The 24,029-nt window shown below is 32.8% G+C and overlaps 2 protein-coding genes across 2 annotated transcripts in view; both read left to right on the top strand.

The window, feature by feature from the left end:
* The window catches only part of LOC127739708 (non-specific lipid-transfer protein 1), a gene marked incomplete in the record, with an annotated part of 22,484 nt that extends 3,381 nt beyond the window's left edge, over positions 1 to 19,103 (top strand). The window contains 1 exon segment of the mRNA XM_052257293.1: positions 19,009 to 19,103. Coding sequence (XP_052113253.1) covers positions 19,009 to 19,021 — 13 coding nt within the window.
* Positions 12,739 to 13,209, top strand: LOC107475436 (inactive TPR repeat-containing thioredoxin TTL3-like). Its single transcript, XM_052257294.1, has 2 exons — positions 12,739 to 12,973; positions 13,061 to 13,209. The coding sequence occupies exons 1-2, from the start codon at positions 12,750 to 12,752 to the stop codon at positions 13,137 to 13,139; spliced, it is 303 nt and encodes a 100-aa protein (XP_052113254.1). The 5' UTR covers positions 12,739 to 12,749; the 3' UTR covers positions 13,140 to 13,209.
* Positions 19,104 to 24,029: the final 4,926 nt, after the last annotated feature.

Raw genomic sequence — 24,029 nt, 5'->3', positions numbered from 1 at the left:
TTTGTATGTTCATGCTTTTAATTATACTTTTAAATACTTTGAATAGATTTATTTTATTATATTATATTTTATATATAAATATATATTTCATCACGTAATTAAATAAAGATATGTTTTTTTAATAAAAAAATTTTATAACCAAATTAATCATTAATTATGTGGGTAAGCAGTAATTCACGCCAAAAAGAAGCACTGGTTATACTGTACTGGGAAGAGAGGTTGTGTCACGAACGCGACGGTGCTTGAAATGACCAAATCTAGGTGATGAAGTGATAAACAAAGAATGGAGGAGTGGAATGTGCTTCAATTAACGGGGGTGAAACTTTGATATTTTAAGAATAATAAATTATAAAATAACCCAACTATGGTTAAGATAAGGACCAATTACAATGTGACACATAATGAAGGGTAACTTACATGTTATTTTAGAAGGAGTTGGGTAGCATTCACCTTATAATTATATATTTATTATATTTAAAATTATACAATAATTATTATAGCCGAAATTGGTAAAAATATAAAAAAGAACAAAAAATAAATTCTCACTGTTTTTTTATCCCAATTAAACTTTGACTTCCGACCATTTTCGTACACTTAAACCCCATCACAATAATAAATTGAAGGCGACAGAACAAATATGGACTAACCGAAATTTATGATTTTCAATTCGTAGATTTAATCGTACATTTTAAAATTTTAGGAACTAAATTGATATACACATTTAATTTTAAAGATCAAACTAAAATTCATCCTTTTAATTTTGTATTATTTTTTATATATAGACTTGGTTTATTCAATCAATTTTTTATAATATCTTTTAATTCGATAAACTAATGACTATTTTATCATAAATTTAAATTTTATTTAAAAATTTATTTTTGATTAATAAATCATTATATGCAAAAAAAAAATATGCTAATGGGTTGTTTTCTTAACTCATTTTATAATGATATGATCGTTGTATTGATGAGAGAATTTACAACTTTAACCAAAAAGATTATCATAATATAACAAAGAGTTTGCATTTATGCCCATAAAATTTTAAATGATTGGTAGTCTTTTGAAGTTTGATTTAGTATATTTTATCTCTTCTTATATATATGAAATATAAATAATGTTAAGTCACTGTTATATTTTTTTAAATTATCTTGTATTTCAATCAACATTATATATTTTTTTTCTTTCAAAAGTTTTATAAACAAACTAAAAATTAGCACTATATATTTTTATATAAATATATTATTTCATTTATTTTTAATATATATTTTATATTATAACAGTTTACTTTTTTGATAAAAGTGTATAAATCTAATCTCAAAAGCTAGCTTGACTAATAAGGATTGTCAAGGCTATTACGACTTTATTTTTATATATATATGGTGTGAGTATATAGGGATGACCTAATACCAATTTTAACTTTGTTTTAGCACTATATTAGAAATTAAATATGCCTAATAATAATTAACTTAAAAAATTAGGTTAAGTAATAAAAGTTATGTCACTATTATAAAAGATACCGCACTTTATATTTTTAGTCAGTATGGTTGTATGAAACTTTATATATGCCATAAAAGTTTCTCATACTAGATTCTATTTTTATTTAAAAAAAAAACGAGATTAACAATGATTACATTTTAAACTTTTTAATTATAAAAATACTAATATTATATTATATAATTATTTTTTCTAAATTTTTAGAAGTTGGATAAAAACCTATATATCTAAATACATAGTCAATAACCATACACATAATATTGATAATTTATCCGGTGACTATATATTTTTCTAATTAAAAAAAAGAAAAATACTATTAAAAACATTATTTTTAACGGTAATTAAATATTAATTAACTAACTGTCTTATGTTTGTTGATAAAATATTTTAATAGTAATTATATAATTATCGATAATTTTTTTTAATAATTGTAAAAAATATATAATAATTATTATAATATATAATAATGATAAATATATAATTATCATAAAAATATAAGTTAAATTAGACCTATATATAGTACAGTCAAAATTTACTATTAAAAATGATTTTTCCGTAGTAAGAAAACACGCGTCCTTTGTCATTGGTCAAACACAAGCTAAGAATTTATTTGCTACATGTATATATGAACAAGGCTGAATAACCTAACCTATAGGAGTAACTAGTAAGGTAGCAATTAAAAGGGTAGCAATGTTTTGTTCCAAGCATGTGATTGAAGTGTGCGGAGTTATGGGCAAGAAATTAAAAAGCATATCAATCAGCCAACCAGATTGACAATGAAAGAAACGCTCTCGCTCATTGTGTGTTGTGCACTTCTTTTGTCTTTTTCCGATCCAAAATGACTAAACTCAGTATTATTTCTTTGTTACTCTAAGAAGATTATAATGTACCTTATTTTCATTGTATAAAAATAAATTAAAATATTAAAAAAGCTAACTCACCTCGCTTTACACTATGTTTGGATCAATGGAAATTAGAAGAAAAGAAAACTGAAGGAAGGAAAATCGAAGGAAAATGGAATTTTCCCTTGATTGGATCAGCACAGAAATTGGATGGAAAAGATTACAATTTTTTTCTTTTTACTTTTCTTTTCATTTAAACAAAAAAAAAATTTCTTTCTATTTTCTTTCCATCTATTTTCTCTTAATCCAAACAATATACAAATAACTTTACTTTTCTTTCTATTTTCTTTCCACTCATTTTCTTTCCTCCCATTTTCTTTCCTTCCACTTTCTTTTCTATATCCAAACAAAGCATTAAGGCGGATTGACGACCGCCACACAACTAGCCTGCCTAACTTTTTTTCTAAGTACTAAAATCAATTGAAATTAACTAGTAAAACATGATAAATAAAATTTGAGTATATATCCAAATTGGTTCCTAAAGAATTTTAAAGTAGACGTTTTAATGCTCAACTAAAATTAATCACTCCGTTGGTCCTCAACGTTTTTGGGCGTAAGGTGATGTGTCGTGTGACTGTGATGAGTCAGCTGTGAAGTTTCACGTGTTTCATTCGGACGAATTAGTCCCTAGCCAGATTGATACAAAACGCTGCAGTTTAGAATAGGACACGACGTCGTTCTGTGAGAGGAAGAGTCTATTAAAACTGAAGCATCTCTTTGCCTTCCCTCCACCAAAACAAAATTACTCTGAACTCCCTTTCTTCTCCTAGGTTTTACTAAGGAAGCCACCACCACGTCAACCTGTAGTCCTCCGACCACCTCCGTTGCTGTTGTCGACGCTAGGGTTTGAACGAGTCAGCATTATTGCAGAAGAATTTTTCTGTGAGTATTTTGCTCGCCACGACCACTGGTCGAGGTTAGTATAGTGATGAGTTTATTGATTAAGATGTTGATGGTATAGTTGATCATTGTTGACATTGTTTAACGGTGTGATCATGCAGTAGTTGTTTCTGTTAGAATATCATTAGTTGCTGGAAATAAAAGTTGTTTTTGATTCTTTGATACTGTTTCACATGGGTTACTGATAAGTGTTGTGGTGCATACATATACGAGTTTAACATGAAAAAGACACAATATGAAGTGATGAACACATCGTATTGATGTATTAAGCTGATTATGAAATTTATCCAAATAATAGAAGTTAGAGTAACATTTAGTATTGATGAAATTTTATCCAAATTTTATCTGATCAAGGGCAACGTTTATTATTCTGCTATTGATAGTGCTATTCCATATTTGTAAATTACAGATGACTGAGTGGGTTACCCCTGTGTTTCAACATGGGGGGAGCTTTGTCAAAGATAACAAGGATGAACTTCTGTATCTTAATGGCAATGTAACAAGATTTCCTCCGATGGATCTAGACTTAGTGAATTACTTTGACTTAAAGAAGTTGTTTGAAGAACTTGGCTACCATGAATTCAAGAAGATGTGTTGGTATGATCCAAGAGCTCTTAGCATGGAAGCAGGCTTACACCCTATTTATGGAGATAAAGAAATTATAGAGATGTGTGATGCAAAGAGGGAAGACAAAGAAACTGATGAGTTGTACTTGTTTTTTGACCATCCAATTATGGAAGATGTTGAATGGTCGAAAGAAGATGAGATGAATCTCAGTCAGGGAGATGATGGTAATAATAGCATGAATGAAGAACACACTGATGACGATTGAGAAGCCGAGGTCTTTTTTGATGATCCAATCTCTGATGGTGATAGCTATGATAGCTATAAAAGTGCTGAAGATGAGGCGTATAAACCCCCACCTCCAGGCTTTGAGAGTGAAACCGATGATGATGAAGATGAATTGCTCATTAACTTAACCAAGAGAAAAGGTGACAAAGGAGATAAGAAGACTAGCAAGAAAAAAATTACAAAAAATGTAAGGAAGAATGCTGGTCCTAAAGTAACTGTTGGGCCTACCCACACATTCAGGCCCAATAACACAGCTGGGCCCAAATACACTGCCAGGCCTACTTCTACTGCTGGACATGGTATAGGGGAGGTTGATAGTGAAATATTTAGTGATGAGTCTGATGGTCTAGGTTTTGAGTTAGAGGGGTTTGATACACCTCAATCATCTGATAATGAGGGAGATGGTTTTGACTGGCCTCAATTCAATGAGGAGGCAGCCTTTGGTGAAGTTCAACTCCAACTGAACATGGAGTTTACCACAGTTGAACAATTCAAAAAAGCTCTAAAGGATTACACTATTGTTGAAGGGAGGAGAATTTTTTATGTTAAAAATGACAAGAAGAGAGTTAGGTGCAAGTGTGCAAATGGCGAGGAAAAGGTTATGAGTGCAAAGGCAAAGTTCAAGGCCAAGTGTAAGGAAAAGAGGGGGGCCGCTGTAACTGATAACTCTGGAGTAGATGAAGTACAAGCTACTATTGATGTTAGTGAGGGATCAAGATCAAAACACACTACAGATGTGAGTCAGCAAGCAGGGGCTACAGAAGGTGCACCAAAAATCAATGGGACTGAAGGGAAGAGTAAGAGTGATAGCAACAAAACTGAATGTCCATGGCTGATTTATTATGCCTGGAACAGTGCTAGGGGGTGCTACCAAGTTAAGACCTATAATCCCAAACACACTTGTGCAAGGAAATTCGGTTCTAACATGGCTGACCAGAACTGGGTTGCTGATAAACTAGAGAAAAAGCGATTGACCCAGCCTCACTTGACTCACGGAGAAGCCTTTGATCATATAAAGATAGACTTTAATGTCGTGTGCAGTGACAAGATGATTTACAGAGCATTAAGGGTTGCTAGAGAAAGGTATGTTGGGAATGAGAGGGCACAATATAAAAAATTGAGAGATTCCCTCACAGAGATACATGAAAGTAACCTGGTAGCACTGTATTATTGGAATTAATTCCAACAATTCTTGATTTACCACCATTGTTCAGCAAGTTGTATGTTTGCCTGGAGGCTTGTAAAAGGGGTTTTAAGGCTGGCTGCAGACCGCTGATTGGTTTGGATGGATGCCATTTGAAAGGATATTATGGGGGACAACTGTTGTCAGCTGTCGGTCAAGATGCAAACAATCACTTCTATGTGATTGCTTATGCGGTGGTTGATAGTGAAACGAAGCAAAATTGAAAATGGTTTCTATAACTTCTGCAAGAGGACTTGGGTCAATGCACAGTAAAAGGTTAGAATTTTATCTCTGACCAACAGAAGGTAAGTCAGACTTAATTTCATTCATAATAATATACTCAAAATTATCTACTAATCCTTAGATATACTTTGTGGGTGAGTTGCTTTGTATAATGTTGGAATGATTAGAATAAGTATCATATTCCTGAACTTAGAATAAGTATCATACTCTTGAACTTACCAACTTTGTGATACATGACTGACTGAGGAAGTTATTAAGGTTTAGGGTGTCTGATAAATTGTTTAAATAAGAATATATTTGTCTGATAAATGACTTAGTCGGGGATCTATGTGTCTGGTAAATGAATTTGTTGGGGATCTACGTGTCTCATTATTTGAAAGTTTGCATGCTATTAGACTTTGTATGTCTTTCATACACTACATACACCTATCCTGCAGGGTTTGCTGCCTGCTTTGCAGGAGGTGATGCCAAATGCACACCATAGAAATTGTGTAAGACACATTTGGAAAAATTTTATAGGAAGGTTTAAGGACAAACAGTTGAAGAATATGGTTTGGGCATGTGCAAGGAGTACCACAGATGTTGAATTCCAGAATCACATGCAGCAGTTGAATAGAATGAATGAGCGTGTATGGGCTTATCTTGCAAAATTTCAACCATCATGCTGGACCAAAGCTCATTTCAGCCATTGGCCCAAGCTTGATAATGTGACAAACAACATGACTAAAGTTTGGAATGCCAAAATAAACCATTACAGGGGAAAGCCCATTCTTACCATGTTGGAAGAGATCCGTTGCTACTTGATGAGGAGAATGGCTAAGCATAAGAAGGTTCTAAGCACTTACACTGGAGTATCGGCACCAGTTCAGCAGAGGAAAATGGAAGATATTATGAAGGATACTAAGTTCTGGACAGCTCAGTGGACTGGTGACAATGATCGTAATGTATTCGAAGTCCAGAGACATTCAAAGAAAGTTGGTGTGCATCTTGGAAGGCACACTTGTAGTTGCAACTTGTGGCAACTAACAGGTGATTAGGACTATTATTCATTTTTTGTGAGTTGTGATTTTAACATGTAATATTGAGCAGGAATTCCATTTTTTGCTGATCTTATGTTACTGCCTGATAATGTTGAGCATGAATTCCATGTGTTCATGCGTTGACAGCTATACAAAAGAGGTGTGATAGGCCAGAACCTTATGTGCACCCTTGGCTCAAAATGGATGCATTTCGAGCCACGTATGAACATGTAATCAGACCAGTCAACTCAGAGGAGTATTGAAAAAAGACTGGTCTCTTGGCTCCAAAGCCACCCACCATTAAGAGACCTCCTGGGCGCCCAACGAAGAAAAAGAGAAAACCTGATCCTGTTGAGGATTCACCAGATGCAACAAAGGAAAGAATGACATTCATGGTCACTTGCCAAAAATGTGGTCAGACTGGTCACAATGCAAAGACATGCAAGGGACCACCAAGGCCTAAACTACCCCCAAAGGTTAAGAAAAATGGACAGCCAACAGCAACAAAAAAATACTTCATTTGCTCCACCATCACAAGATGAAGTCCAAGTCTCCCAAACAGCACCCCAACCACTGCCACAGGTATAATCTCAGTTGAATTTGTTGTGATCATATTGTTGTCATGCTGCCTGCATTCATGTAATCTTCAATGTGATAGTGATTGATTGGCTTAATACTTAAGGATCTATTTGCTTAATAAATTATCTATTTGGGGATCTATATGTCAGATAAATTATTTAGTTGGGGACCAAAATGTCTAATGATTTATTTATTTTGTGTTCTATTAGGAGCAGATAACCAACAATTCAAGCCATGTTGCACCTCCATCAACATTTAGGCCTCCAAGACCTAAACAACCAATTAGGAGGCCACGTTCTACTCTAGCACCTACCCCACCATCTGCTCCAGCACCTTCTTCAAGACTAACCATCTCCGCAGCACCACAGAAGCCTACCCAGTCAGCATCACCTGAAACACTTGCTGCTACAAGTTCTGGCACAGCTTCAAGAATCTTCAAGTTCATGCCAACACCTGGACTAAGGCTTCCAAAATAGATTTGATCCTACTGTGTCAACGTAGTTTTATGAGTTTAATACAACTTTGTCATATTTTGTTATGTTGTTAGTACATTCTTATTGAGACAACGTGGTCTGTCTATGTTTGGTTATTATGTTGATAGTGCATGTCACTGCACCTTTTTTTTGTGGAAGATCTTAGTATTCCTAGCAAAAACTTAAAGACTAGCTACCTTTTTGTGTTAAACTTTGGTTAGATGGAATGCAAGTATGGTACTTGGATTTAACTATGTCTGATTTTATTCTATTTCTAATGTAACTTTTCTTTATCCAGAAAATACTCATCATTCATCTATTCATCGTTCATTGCTTGTCCTAGCACTTACAGATTAGAGTTGCATAAACAAAAGCTAACACTGTAATTACTTGTTACACTATATAACATATGATAAAATCTTCTTTAAATTAACTAAATCCTATCTACAAGAAGACAGACCATAAATCCTAGTATGAAAAAGAACACAGGACTGCAGCACCCGAACCATTGTCTATTCTCAACGGCATTCTTATTCTTCTTCTCAAATGCATCAAGCAATTCTTTCAGCTTTTTCACCTTCTCCGCCAGAGCATCATCATCCTCTCTACCATGACCATCATATTGAAATACCCTATCAAACCACACAAAGAAATCACAGTGGAGAGTTTTCTCCTGCCCATAAAAATAGAAGAGTTTAGAGTACAACATTATCAGAAATCATATTTTACATACAAAAATGTTTAAAATCATTAATATATTACCCTGTAAAAAGGACAGCCAAAGAAAGGTCTTTTCGGATTTTTCTCCATTCCAGACTCTACAACTATGGCATAGGCTCCACAATGACATCTTGGAGTTTCTCTTTTGGCGACTTTGAACCTACCGCCGTGGGCAGAAGCACTGCAAACACTGCCGTCACTACTACGTTTAATTCACCGTCGATATGAACTTCCACAACTATCTCTGGCAGCCATTGTTAACACTATAGCCTTTGTTAATTAGGGTTTTGGCAAGAGGAAGAAGAAGATTTTGATTTCACACGTCGTTTCATGGCTATCTGTAATTTTTCATTGTCGTTTTGGTACAATCCACCCCAGGGACCACGTTGTCTGCTTTCTCACGTGTCTCTTATCATCTGTGTCACCAACTCAATGTGACATGTTGAATTTCGCTGTTAGACTTTAACAGACCAATTTAACGGAAGGATCAATTGGTCTGACGCCAAAAAACGTTGAGGACCAACGGAGTGATTAATTTTAGTTGAGGACTAAAACGTCCACTTTGAAATTTCTTAGGGGCCAATTTGGGTAAATACTCATAAAATTTTAATCATAATTCAAACGCAAATAAATATTCGTTCTCAACATCTACCAGAAGTTACGTATGGGGTGATAATGATGGATAGATAATAACTTGTATTTTATTTGTGAATATATAATTTTGTGACCGTTAGGTAATAATTGTGACTAAATCATGATATTTTACCGTACAATCGAAAAACATCAGATAAACTGCCGCAATCTTCCTATTTAGTTGTGGTTATAAAAATCGCTACTAAATGTTTGCCAATATTGATCGGTTTTATTCAAGTTTTTAAGAATCGAATCGGTCATTGAAATATTTTAATTATTAATTTATTAATTTATTAGTCCAACTATAGTTCAACCGAAAATACTATTTTATAATAAAATAATAAATAAATTATAATAATGTTCTTAACTGCCTCAACAAGCTGAAAAATCTCAAATTTAACATTTTTGACTAAATTAGCTTTTACTATTGTACATACAAAACAGAAGTACATTTTTCAAAGGCACCAAATATAACCAGTAAGACCTATAAATGCAATCAAGAAATAATAAGACTAAAAAATTCAGATCCCATGAAAATAAGCACAGTCACTCAAAGACGAAACAAAATTTTTAAAAACAATTTAATGACTTAAATAAAATATAAATCAACAATTTATTGAATTTAGATGATAAATATAACAACTATTTAAGTGAAAATTCATTGAATTTAGATTCATATTCAATCAGTTATAAATTCATATTTTCTCACTACCACAAACACGGAAGATAGCGGCAGATAATTAGCAGCTATTTTAACAACCGCCGCTATCTGATGATTTTTCAGCAGTTTTAGGGGTGAACACTGAAAGAGCCGCTGTTTAATTTGGTTTTGCGACAAATTTTAAAGAACCGCCGAATCTACCTTTTCTTTGGTGATTGAAAATCTCCCCCTTTCCTAAAAACACAACCCTCAGCAGCTTCATCAAAAAAAAGAAAGAAAAAAAAGAAAGAAACGTAAAGAGAAGAGAGGGAGAAACGGAGAAGGAGAGGGAAGGGAGGAAGGAGCCGGGCGATGCTGCTGAGTTCGCTGCTGCCGTCGCATTGCCGTGCCGTCGGAAAGCCAGAACTGCAAGAGAAAGAATCGCGAAGAGAGAGGGAGGCCGCATCAGCTCACCGCGAAGCCAGCGCCGTCGTCGTCCTCATCGCGGGTCTTCACCGTCGCGTCTTGCCACCGCTGCCACCACTAAGCTTTCTGTCGTTGCCATTGAAGCCGAAGAGAGAGAGAGAGAGAGAGAGAGAGTGCACGAAGAGAGGGAGAGCGCGCGCTCACGAAGGAGAAGAACGACAAAGAGTGAAGGAGAAGCAGAAGACGATGAACGCAGGGGAGAAGGAGGAGGTCACCATCATGCTCTGCCACCGCCGCTGCCGTCGATTGGGGTCAAGGCCGTCGCCGTCGCACCCTGTTCCTGTCGCCATTAGGGTTTGCTACTGCGGCCATTGATAGAGCCGCCGCTGGGAGGAGCCGAATAGGGAGAGGAGGTCGCCGTCGAAGACGCCGCCACCATTTACAACCGTCGCCAAAATCAGGACAGATTCACCGGTAACTCTGCTTCTTCCTTTCTTGAATCTGTTCTGCTTCTATTTTGTTCCACTATTCTCCTAACTTTCTTTCTTTGCACTTTGAAATTGGTTTTGCTCATTTTCTGTACACAGTAATTGCTTTGCTTCATCAATGGTATGTCTTGTTTGCTTTTCATTTCCTTGCTTAATGCCTTTTTCTTGTCTTTATCGGGTTTTTCTGTCTGATGATTAAGGCCTTTTGCCTTTAGAAAAGGACTTTTTAAAGGAGAGAAAGTCTTGATAGGAGAAAGTGGTGCTATACGCTATAAGAGAGAGCTAAAAAGAGGTGGACTGGACTTGCTTAAGCTTGAGTTCTTTCATACGAAGGAATATAATAAGGCCGTTGGTTTACATATCATAGAGCATGCGCTTTCATATAACTAAGGAAAAGAGGACAAGAAATGAGAGTTTATGCCGCCTTCTTTCCTAGCTCTTTTCCATAGAGCAATGCCAAAAAGCTTGATGAAGTTTGTGCCATCTTGGGCCAGTCAATTCCATTTTAGTCCCTCAAACTCGATTGTAACACTTCACTCTTCCCTCTAATTTCATTTAATTTATCCCGTTCTTCTATTTGTTTTATGTTTTTATTCTTACAAGGGTTTTGTTTTGTTTTTGCAGTGCTAGAGTTGCAAGGAGAGCCTGAAGATATCTCCAAAGAGAAGGCTCGTTTGGCTGCTGTTCAGGTATCTACTCACAATCTGGTTTTCACTGATTCCATTATATGTGTGATTTTAAGGTGGATTTTCTTTTTTACCTCAATTTTCACTATTATTTCTTGATTATAACTCTGTGATGGTAGTACTAGACTGCTGGTTCTTTGTCTTGGTAGGGGAAATCACTATATGCTACCAAGTTCTGTTTGATTCACCATTTGCATATGATTCATTTGTTCTGGTACCGTATACATCATCCAAATGGTTAAGAAAATGTTTTATCTTGTCAGTTTTTATTTCAGTCCTGAAATAGCTCTTTCTATTTGCGGAGCCGAGAAGTTGTACAGGCGGTCTTAAAGTTAATTATATTTCTTAAGGGGTCTAGGCTCAATGTTGATGAATTTATTTCAAGTACATACTCAAAGTGGATCTATTGTGTACATTAAAGTTGGAACTTCTAATTGACACAGCCTTATTTGCAGTGTTCCAATTGTACGAAAGCACAATGATTATCTTTTGTGTGCTAAGTGAAATTCAAATGAAAACAATGATTCTTTTGTCATCTTGCCATAATCATTTTTTTTACTTTCATTATTCAGTAACTTCTTCTTTTTATATTTAGAATTATTCACTGTTTCATTTAGTCCTATTAAAATCTTATGGGTCTATTATGGAAGATATGAGCAAGTGCTGTTGATGGATGATAAAAGATATTTAATAATTGTTCTTTGCGATGAAAGATAGAGCTTGTAGTATGGCAAGTGGAAGAGTTTGGTACACTGTAAATTCAGCTTTTAAGTAAAGGGATTATCAAACTAGCAATTTTAAGTTGGATTAAAATAGTAATTTGCCTTCTTTTTCTTTCATTTTTTCTGAGCTTACCAATTGAGGGTTTTAGTGTTGTCTTAATTCATGACTCTCTGATTTGGATGATCAGATGCTTCTTTCTTTTACTAGTTAAAGGAGTTGATAGTATATAAACCCGGTTGTATTGTTGTTTTACATTAAGAATTCTTACATACTGGTTTTACTCTTCCATATATTGATTTGATCCTTTTTATCTTGAACTTGGTCCAATGCTGGCATCTATCTGAAGTTTTGGTATGTTTTCCCTTTCTCTAGTTTTCAATTTTTTAATTACTGTACTCAAGGTTGCAATCCAAGAGACCTATGGAACATTGGAGGCTATTGAAGGGTAAGAGCAACAACAACAAGGTGGATGTTGAATTTGGTTGTGGTTTGGTTGGGAGAATTCTCCAACTCAAAAGCAACAATAGGCTGAGAAAATCATCAGTTCATTCACTACCCTTGAAAGCTAGCAACAACAAAGGACAGCAGAGAGATCATAAGGTGGAAAACGAATCCAACAAGCCTCAAATTCATGAATCAAATACTCCAAGTCCAAGAAACAGCTTCACTGAGACCTTTTACACATTGAATGATGATCATAAACAAGCCAGAAAGAGTATTTCTGCCTACCGAAATAGCCAGAATCGAAGACCTTCAGATGCTACAAGAAGCCTGAGTTGTTGAAGGGAATGGGAAATGAAGCATACAAGCAGGGAAGGTTTGAAGAGGCTCTGAGCTTGTATGACAGAGCAATTGCTATTGACTCCAACAAGGCTACATATCATTGTAATAAGAGTGCAGCTTTGATCGCATTGGGACGACTTCTTGAAGCAATCATAGAGTGTGAGGAAGCTATCAAGTTAGACCTTTCTTATGGCAGAGCTCACAACCGTTTGGCAACAATATATTTCAGGTACTTGGATCATAACAATGAAAGTGGTGGTGATTTTGTTTCTATTAATCTTTTTCCCCCTTATAATAAAATTGTAAATTGGTGCAGGCTTGGAGAAGCAGAAAAGGCACTAACTTGTAATCAGGCAGCTTCAGATGATGATTCGTTTCTTGCTTTTCAAGCTTAGGCTCTTGAAGACCACCTTAACAAATGCACTGAAGCTAGGAAAGTCAAAGATTGGAAAACTATGATAAAGGAAACACAGTCCGCAATATCGTTAGGAGCCGATTCAGCTCCAAAGGTTAGTTTCCATGGTCTGGCAATCATTCATCTATGATTTTTATGAGCATTCTTTCACATTGCAGAGAAGATACAACAACCTTTCCTCGAATTTACTTGTATGTGAATCACAACATTTATTATTTTAACATATCTAAAGCAGGCTGAAATAACAACATCATGTGAATGAAGGAACAACTAAATAATCAAAGCAATATTTATAATTAAAAATAATATTATTATGGTCTCACTAGATGCAACGTGTTTCACACTTTCACCGTTTCTCATTTAGGGCTTAGGCATATACAAACAACAATTTTCATTTAGTTGGCCTTCCATACATTGAGTTGTATCGATCATTGATCATTGAGTTGTATTACATTCTCAAGCATTGGCAATAGAAGAACATTAGTGATAAGCTTGGCACCATTTAATATTGAAATATTTTATCAATATATTGTTTAAATGAAGATTTTCAGGTTCAGAATTTGGCAAATCAGAAGTACATTAGTGGTCAGTAAATTAGTGACATTATCAAGATGCTACTGCACCAGCACGTCCAAATTTCCAAGACAAGCAGAAAAGGATCAATGCAATTGAAGAGGGGCTATTATTATACTTATTATTTTTATACTTCATATTATTATTAATGCAATTGTGATTCTTATTATTAAAACCTATACCCATTGGTTTTTAGTACGGTGTTTTATATTATTATTATTATTATTATTATCATTAAAATCAGCGAATTTTAAGAGAAAAATTTAATTTTTTTTTAAATTTGTATTGAAATTAGCGGCGGTTTTATAACCGCCGCAAACAGTCCTAACTTAATATTAACTTAGTAGCATTGCGGCGGTTTGTATTCGCTGTTAACAGTGGCAGAAATCCTAATACTTGAATATCGCGGCGGTTTAAAACCGCCGCTAAATTAATTGCCGCAAAATATTGATTCAGTGGCGGTTATACCAGCGGTTGCTGAAAATCGCCGCAAAATCATTTCCCCGCACCGATAATCAGGGCGGTTCACTAAACCGCCGGTATTTAATTTTGCAGCGGTTCAAACCGCCGCTAATTATGAAAACAACCGCCGCCATTAACCGTGCTTCTTGTAGTGTCTTCTTCTGTCAATCATAGTCTAAACACAATTTATTTTACATCAGCCTTTAATATATTAAGGAATTATGATTTATGACACAAATAATATGTCGAATTACCTTAACTTAATCTTTCTTTGCCTATGGAACAAAGAATTCATGAAAAATTAATCATACTGTTATGAATCAACGTAACAACAATAATAAAATATATATCAAAAAATCATTTAAAAAAAATAAAAATCAGACTATAAAGAAAAATAGATTCATCATACATTTCAAGGCTTAAACAAAGATAAAGAATTTAGGTTGAATAAACATAGATGTATTATTATTAACAAATACTTCTTGATTGATATTGTCATTCATAATTAAAATCAACAAATCATTAAGACAATTTCAATCTATGCACAATTAAATCATAAAATAATAAAACACAACACATCAAAACCAACAGCACATCACTAATCATGATCAATAATCAAAAGACATTCAATAATCAATTAACACAGGACCTTGAATAATCAATAATCAATAAAATAATTATTCAATAAAAAAAATTAAGAACACACAAAATAGCTACACAGCAGAATCAGAGCTCATTCAACAAAAAATCACAACACACAAACACATCAACACAAAAGAACCAGAGCTCATCAGCAATCAAATAATCATTCAATAAAAAAATAAAACGCAAAACATTCAAATAATCAGTAATCAAATAATCATTGAACAATGCATAAAAAACGCAAAAAAAGTGAGCAGTGAACTGACCATCGAAGTCTGAGCCTCTGAGTAGAGTGTGTTGCCAAGACGAACGACACTGACCACACGACGGTGAGAAGGGTTGAGCTCGCAGAAGGAGAAGCAGGGGATGGAGACTTTAAGAACAGGACAAAGAGAGAAGGGTTGCATGCGATAGACAACGGCAATGGCTCGACGGACAGACGACGATAATGGCTTGACACACAGATGGACGACAGCTAAGGCTAGAGTTTTTAACTTTATCTTTGGTTGAGAGGACTTTGAGGTTGAATTGTGTTTTGGAGAACGGAGGAGGAGAGAGAAAGGGCTTAACGCTATTGATTATTGAAGCTTTCTTTTTTTTTCTTTTTTGGTTATAAATAAATTAAACAGTGTCGTTTGGGAGAATCGGTCGATTTTTGGGTCAACCTGATCGGCCGGTTTAATAATTTACAACCGATTTTGGTGACAACAATTTTACCATACAGACCAAACCATCTTAATTAGCTTCTGATTTATAGTTGGATTGGTTCGACCAGTTAGTCTGATCCGATTTTTAAAACTATGAGTTTTACCATAGTGTTTACAGTTGTTCATGAGTATCGCCATCGATAATTAAGAATTTTTTTTTCTTTCTTTTTAGTTTAATTTGTAACAATTTCGTACCATCTTAAAAAGGTGTCGCAAAAAATTTTGATTCATTTTTTTAAATTTTAATTAAGTCCATTTATCTTATCGAAATAATAAGGTCATTATATATATAATATTAAATATTATCTGGCAACAATATATTTAACCTTTTAGAATGTAATTGAATTTCCATTTCTAAATCAAATTCCTATAATCTAACAAATTTAATAGTTGATTAAATAACTTATAAAATAAAGTACATTTATAATGTTTTTTTTTAATGATATATGTAATTTTAATCGAGTTTAATTTTAATACACTGATACTATTAAAAAATTATACAATTATCGATTGAATCAAATTCACATGTATTTAAATAAATTTTTAAATAACAACTTTGGAAATAAATATTTTTACTAATATAATAATACACAGTATGATTAGTTGTCCATGTAAAATTCTTTTATATTGATAATACATGAAAAATATTTTTTTAAGTTTGATATTAAAAATTCAATTTAACCTAAAATAGATCAACGAATTATATTCCCATCGTTTCTTTAGAAATAAAATCTATTTTGATGCACCAATAATAATTTTTAAGGTGTTTACTCTAATACTTATATATAGATGTGTAATTTACTAAAAAAATAAAAATTAATATTGAATTTAAAAATATAAAAATAAATAATTTTTAAATATTAAAAATTTATTATAAAAAATAAGTTCAACAAATCCGATACCAAACTCCTAGCCACCAAAGAATTTGCCATTTTTTAATATAAGAATTTGAAATGGGAATTGTTTATAAGAAACAAAAATAGAAAAAATTTCACTTCAATCGTCGGTCCCTAATTGTGTCAAGTATATTTAGGGAAGCGTTTTTAATTAATTTGCTTTTAGCATCTGGTACAACTGAACAAGTTGAAAATGGAACTGTCCACGTGCTAGGTCGTTAACTAGCTAGCTTAAGCAGTTGAGCTTAAATAAGAGTTATGCTTTGTGCATTATGAATTATGCCAACTAGAAGCACAACACTTTTGGATGTCACTCAACCAAAATGCACACATCATCGATTAATAAATATTCTTCGATCAATTTCAATTTTTTAAAAAGATAATTTTATAATATAATATATCAAAATTTCTAGACCTAAAAATTTAAAATTAGATTATTATTGACCTTAAAAAATATAATATAAAATAAATAAAAAATCTACGTAATATAAACCTAAAAAAGATTATGCTTTTAAATAGCAGCGTTTATAAATCACGAAAAAAAATTTGAAAATTTCACAATAACAAATAATGACAGTTTAGAATTTCCGTAAAATAACAACAAATTCTAAAATAATTGATATATTTTAATATAGCAGCAGTTATGTCAGCCGTTGTTAAAAATTGCCATAAATTCTTAAAAAAACTACCATTAAATAACGTGCACCTTGTAGTGGTTATAATAGATAATTTTTTATTAAATAAACTATAGAGAAATTAACATTAAACAATTTTTATCCCATCAATCATAAATAAATTAATAATCTTTTGTATTCTATCTTATTATTGTTGGATTGCACATTGTCATTGTTATGTTATCGCTTTTCATTAACTTACTAAATCTAATATTTATAATTTTATATTTAGAAAAAAAAACACACACACACACACATATGAGATCACTACTTTAGTAGTTGAATCCAATCTAGAATGTACCAGATAACTCATCTGTGTTCTATCTCCTGCCCTACCGACAAGCAAATTAAAAGCTCCAAACTTAAATTAAGCTAGGTGGTAAAAGATGAAACGGTACACGTTCCATAGAGCATTAATTGAATTTTGCACCAACTAACAACAAACTATTATGGTTGATGACACTGCATATTATGGTACCTTATACCTATAGCCAATTTATTTTGATGTTCTTTTAATTGTTTTTTTAGAAAAATGATATTTTAATTATTATTATTATTTGAGTATATTTTAATTATTTTAATAATATAAAAGATACATTTTGTATTTTTTCAATTTTTATCCATTATTTTTATAATATAAAAAAACAAAATTATAATAAAAAATAAAAATTTAATTTTAATACATAAAAAATTTAAAACATTTTATATAGTTATTCATACGGTTAATATAAAAGATAATTATTTTTACTAACATAACTATACATAATTGAATACACGTACAAAATTATTTTACATTGTGTATCAAAATTAAACTAAAAAATAATATATAAAAAATGGTACATCTAATATTTGTCTTTCCTTTGTTGCATGATCCCTACTCTACTCTTCTATATAAACCCCACAGCTTGCACCCAAAGTACTCACAATTAAAGTGCCACAATTTCCAATTAAGTATCCACAACACCAAAGTAAAGCAATTATATTGCATTGTTGCATTAAGGCATCTTACTTTTAGTAACATGGCCAGCATCAAGGTTGTTGCATGTGTGTTTATGGTTTGCATGGCCATTGTAGGTGCACCAATAGTCCATGCTGCCATCTCATGTGGTCAAGTTAACTCTGCCCTAGCACCATGCATCCCATACCTTACAAAGGGTGGAGTAGTTTCTCCGGGGTGTTGCGGTGGCGTTAAGAGCCTTCTTACTGCGCCACGTATGTTAATTGGCCATACATAACATGTTTAGTTTAATTCTCGTTTGAAATATAGTTTCTCTCTCAAATTAAACCTAAACCCTAAATAGATTAATTAATTTTGTGTTAAAAAAAATTTATAAATAATAAAAATTAAGGAACCTGCATGCATGCATGGATGCATATATGTTTAGTGAGCACTTTATTCTAATATTCTCACATGATTTTATATATAACTTTTTTAGAGGGACTTCCATCACTATACCCATATATTAAGCATTTGTTTTAACAATGCACGTTAAAATCAGTTACTAATATAAAATATATATTAAAATTAAAATTAAAATTAAAATTAAATTACACTTATATTTATTCACAAATATATGATAACTGATTTTTATTAGGTACATAGTATTTTTGTTGTTTAAATTGTAAGCACAATTGCTAGCTATTAATTAGTTGCATAAATTCCAACTTATGCACATTCTCATAACTATATAATTTTTATTTTACTTTTACATTTTTGCATACATGGTTACATTTACACAATAACGAACTCTACCACACTTGAGCCTATAGATAGATGCGCATCTATACTTGCAAAAGCTTAATTAATTAAACACTAATGTATAATCTTTTTGCTTAAAAATTATCAGTAATTATAAACTGAGTTGATTTGTTTGTTGGTTGCTTTAATGTTGCAGCATCAAGTTCTGAAGAGTAATGGATGTGGTGGAAGAGAAAGAGGACAACATACATAGCCAGTTTCTAGTAGCTTTAGTTTTCAGATATTTAATAAGAATAAAGGAACGCAAGAAGTGTTTCACTTATGAGAGTATACTCTTGTGTTTCCCTTAGTTTCATGACACTTGGCTCTAGTTATCTCTCTGTGTGTGTATCTCAGTTGGTAGTTGAATACTTGAATGTATTAATAACCTATGTAAGTATATATATTAATTCCACTTTGATTACTTTGCTTTCTATTTTCTTAATTTTTCTTTTTGGTCTTTATACATTGAGTCATTATTGACACTGGCCTTCTAACTAAAGTTATCGTATCTAAGCCATAATTTATTTTAATCGAACATCAAATCAATTCTTAGTTTAACTGATGAGTTACTCATTAAATCGTTTAAATAAAAAAAAATTAGACATATTCAATATTTTGAAAATTAAACCGTTTTATTTCTCTCTTTACCCACTTATTACTGGTAATTCATCTCCTCTTCGTCTAAACAGCAATCCACTCACACCACACACTGCCTAATTTTCATGCCACCACTGCTCTTCCGTGTTATAACTTACATTTTTGCTCCTTTCCAACTTCTCCGTAATTTGAAAATTGTACTCTAAATCTATTACATTTGTTAAGAAACTCGTAAAAGTTGAAGTGAGAAATCTTTGATTAACGCCTATAGAAATTGCATTTGTCACTCCTTTAATTATCATTATAATTCAAAGTGGGTCCTTATAATTCAGGCTTTAGCCATAGCTCTGTCATTATTTCTCTCTTTAATTAAGGTATGAGCAAATATTTTTTTATTTTTTAATTTGACATAATTTTGTGATGTTCAGAGGTTAAAAAAAGACAACATTGAAAGGAAAATAGAAAAACATACGTGAAAAGAAAAGAATTAAGAACAATGGGAGAATTCGATTAATGATAGAGGTGAATTGCACTACAAGAAAAAAATTGAATACTATTAAATTTATCAGTGGTATAATAAAAATAATTTGCTGGTAATATATTTATCGACAGATTCACTGTAAAAAACAATCTAACGGTATAACCCTTATCGGTAATAAATTATTGTCGGATTTTCCAATCCAACGATGATTACTGGTGGATTTTTTAGTGAATTTTTTGTCCAAAATTATTCATTACTGGCAGAAAATTCCTGCCGATTAACGTCGAATTTTTTTCCAGTAATTTTTTTAACACAATTAATAGTCAAATTTTATTTGTTTTTTTATTTTTTTTATATAATTAATAGTCAAATTTTAAAGGGTAAAGTATATTTTTTATCTCTGAAGTTTTTGAAAAATTTCAAAAATACCTTTAAGTTTTAATTTGTTTCAATTTTATCTTTAATGTTTTAAATATGCTTCAATTATATCTTTTTTGTTAATTTTTTTATAGTCAACCAATAGTCAACTTTTTATTTCCAATTTTATCCTCTAATCCTGACAGTGTTCCAACGCCTCTCTCCTGTTCTTTCCAACTTCATTCCATTCCAACACCTCCACTTTTCTTCCCAACCATCGCTCATCCTCTTATCCATCTCTCTCGCTGCAACCACCGGTACCACCACCACCGATTTCTATCTCTGTCTCCCATTGTCTTTTCTCTCATGCTAACTCTCATTCTCCTTTGCTTCTCATTGTCTCACTAACCATCGTGCACAGCCACTGCCACTCATCCCTTCTTCTCTTCGTTGTGCCGTCACTGTTACCAGGTTACAATTTTTAAATTTAACTATATTCTACAAGGCAATAATTCAAAAAAATCACTATAAAATTGCTAATCACAGCGACATATGTTAACTATTTCAATATCTCAAGTGTGGACAAATTTTATCAATTCACACATTTGGCTCAATTGTAAAATGAAGTACCAAAGTTACAGCAACAGCAAAGAGTTGAAAATATCAAAATTAAATATAAAAGAGGGATATTGACAAACTAATAGAAAATCATTTGGATAATTGAACCCTAATTGTAAATCTGAACAAGAAATTAAACCTCGTCGCTTCCAGTGGGCTGTTTTTGAAACCAGTTAATGTTCAAGATCTGGACAGGGGCAGAGGGAGAGGGGGAGTTGAGGCTGTCGGAGAGGGAAGCCATAACACACATAATGGCGGACCTCGAGGCACAGTGAAACGTAGATGATGGAGCTCTGAGCGTGGTAAATCGTGAGTGACAGAGCTCCAGGCGCAATTAATCGTGGACGGTGGAGCACAAGCTTAAGGCGCCGTGAATAGTGATGCTGTATGAGACTTGAGTGTGTTGGACTGGGAGAAGAGAAACGTGATAGTGATCGGTATTCAAACTCTGTCTTTTGCTGCTTTATGATCATGAAAATGGAGATGGATGAGTGGTAAAGAAGATGGATGAATGATGTTGGAGACGAAGATGGAGATTAGTGGTGGTGGTGGTTGGTGATGGCGTCGGCAGTTGCAACGAGGAAGATGAAGAGAGGATGGGTGACGGTTGGGAAGAAAGGTGGAGGGGTTAGGGACTGGGCCAAACAGGGTTAGAATTAGGGGATAAAATTGGAAATAAAAGATTGACTATTGGTTGCCTATCAAAAAATTAACAAAACGAATATAATTGAAGCATATTTAAAACATCAAGTATAAAATTGAAATAAATTAAAACTTAAGGGTATTTTTGAAATTTTTTAAAAATTTCAGGGACAAAAAATATACTTTTTACCCAATTTTAAATAATTAAAACCAAATAATGATTTTATTAAATATTAAGTGTACGAATAAAATAAAATTTTAAATAAATAAAATACAATCAAATAATTTAGAAGAAAATCTTAATCACTATAGATTTTGATAGTCATCATCGTCATCCCCCTAATCACTACAGATCCTAAGTATTATTCCATATAAATTTCTCCTGCACAAAAAATATTTTGCAATAGTTAATCAAAATTAAATACTTAACTAAACAAAATAAAAGATATAACTAGCTAAGGTTTGAATATGTTGAGTTTTTACCGCCCACTTCTAAAATTATCGCTCTTTGGTCTCAATAGGGATCTTCTTGTAACTCGGCTATAGTGGTCGTACATCAGCTTGATGACATTAATATGCTCTTATGTATATGCATTGTTATTTGGTGTAAATCTATCAATGAAAACTTAAGATGAGTAGTTTCAGTCAAATCTGAACCAAACTATAAACTTCAATTATATTTAGATTTTTTAAAAATTTCGATAGAGTTTCATCTATAATTAGAAGGTGTCTAAAACTATCCATCAACAATTTACTTAAACAATTCACAAATAAATCATTATGGCAATATACAACACAAAATCAACAGCAACATCCATCAATAACTAGGAATTCTCAAATACTTTTTGTAGTTCAAATTTACTAACCTAAATCGACCCGTCTTGACAACTTAAATCCACTAAAATAAAAAAACTGAATCTAACTAAATTAAACTAACTAACTAAAATGAAAAACTTAAGATTAGCAACCACATATGTTGAATAAGAATATCAAAATAGTTTACATTTAAAAGACTTAAAAAATAGTACTCACACTGTCAAACCATCAGGCCAAATCGTCATCTTACGATGAGAAATGGTAGGGGGAATCTGCTGGGATCCATGAGAGAATTCTGGCACTGCGGTATCTATCGTTGGAGGTGGTGTCATTATCGAAATATTGGGCTACTGAATAGATGGAAGTGGTGGAGGAGTCCACTTTGATGAAGCAGCTAGAGGACTTCCTGGTAGTGAGGGTGGCACAACAGAAGGAGCCATTTAGTTGGAATTGCAGACCATGATGAATGGCTGATCCTGTGATCCCATCGCCTATGACATCCCAGTGGTAGTCAGAGTAGAGGGTGGTGACTGAGATGTCTCAGGAGTACCAGCAGACACCTTCCTTCTACCATGACCACGAGGTCGATTCAAGACACCTTTGTCTGTCGTCATATCTGCAAAGAGTATATCAGCAAAATATATGTCACAAAAATAATATAGTAAAAAATATATGTCACAACCTACAACTAAAATAGAAAAACAACTCAAAAATACATATTAGAACTCACAAAGTAGCACTTGATAGCTTTATGTCACAAATAGAGAAAGTAATTAAGTGTTCAATTCACTCATTTTAGTATGTATAAGTGTTCAATATAACTTGAAATTTTTCAAAAAAATGTTAATAAAAAACTCACGATTCAACTTCACAATTTCAATGCAATATGCCAAATGAATTACTTAAATTATGTGAAGTACCAACATTCAAACAATTTAGGTTCTAGTATGTCCACAAGACATAAGTGCACAAACTCGATAATCAAAGCAATAATTAGTATGAACAAGCATAACTAAGTAATAAAATGAATCATTCTTAATCAACTGCCTAAACATAGATAGTTAATTCAAACCGCATGGGAGCTACAACATGTAATTTAATAAACTAAAAACACTTATAAAGGCAATTTCACAATACTTGACGTGCACGAATATCAAATATGCAAAATCAAAACAACCAAGTAGTAATTGATAACTCAAAATCAAGTCAATGCCATTTAACCCATTTTACAACAAATTTTTAGCAAAATTGGCATTAATAACAGAAGTCATCAACACAATCAAGAATTTATCCAAATAGTTTCAGCAGCATATTCATCAGAAATGAATAAATTTCAAACACTTCCATCAATCTCAGAATCTAGTAACTAATTCTAATCCTATCTTAACCACCCAAATCCACTAAAATATAAAATAACTCTAACTAAGCTAACTAACTAAAACTCAAACTAATAAAAATAAAACTAACCAAAATAGAATTGATAAAGAGATTTGATTAAGAACCTAAATTGCAAAAATGAAAAAAAAAACGAAGAAAGGAAAAAGAGTTGTAGTGGCATTATGTTGTTTCCGAAGCCAGAGACAACAGTTGGTTGTCATCGGAATTACGTCGAAGCTTGCCTGAAGAAGAAACAGATGACCAGAGGGGGGCTTTCGGAGACACCG

This window comes from Arachis duranensis, chromosome 2 (genome assembly GCF_000817695.3).
Source record: "Arachis duranensis cultivar V14167 chromosome 2, aradu.V14167.gnm2.J7QH, whole genome shotgun sequence".
NCBI lineage: Eukaryota > Viridiplantae > Streptophyta > Magnoliopsida > Fabales > Fabaceae > Arachis > Arachis duranensis.
Note: the sequence above shows the minus strand (reverse complement) of the source record. Positions and strands in the feature narration are given on the sequence as shown.

Bases quoted from the DNA above. Each gene is read 5' to 3' on its own strand.
- LOC107475436 (XM_052257294.1), top strand. From the start codon at position 12,750: ATGGGAAATGAAGCATACAAGCAGGGAAGGTTTGAAGAGGCTCTGAGC. The intron at 12,974-13,060 runs GTACTTGGATCA...AAATTGGTGCAG, and splicing joins TTGGCAACAATATATTTCAG to GCTTGGAGAAGCAGAAAAGG.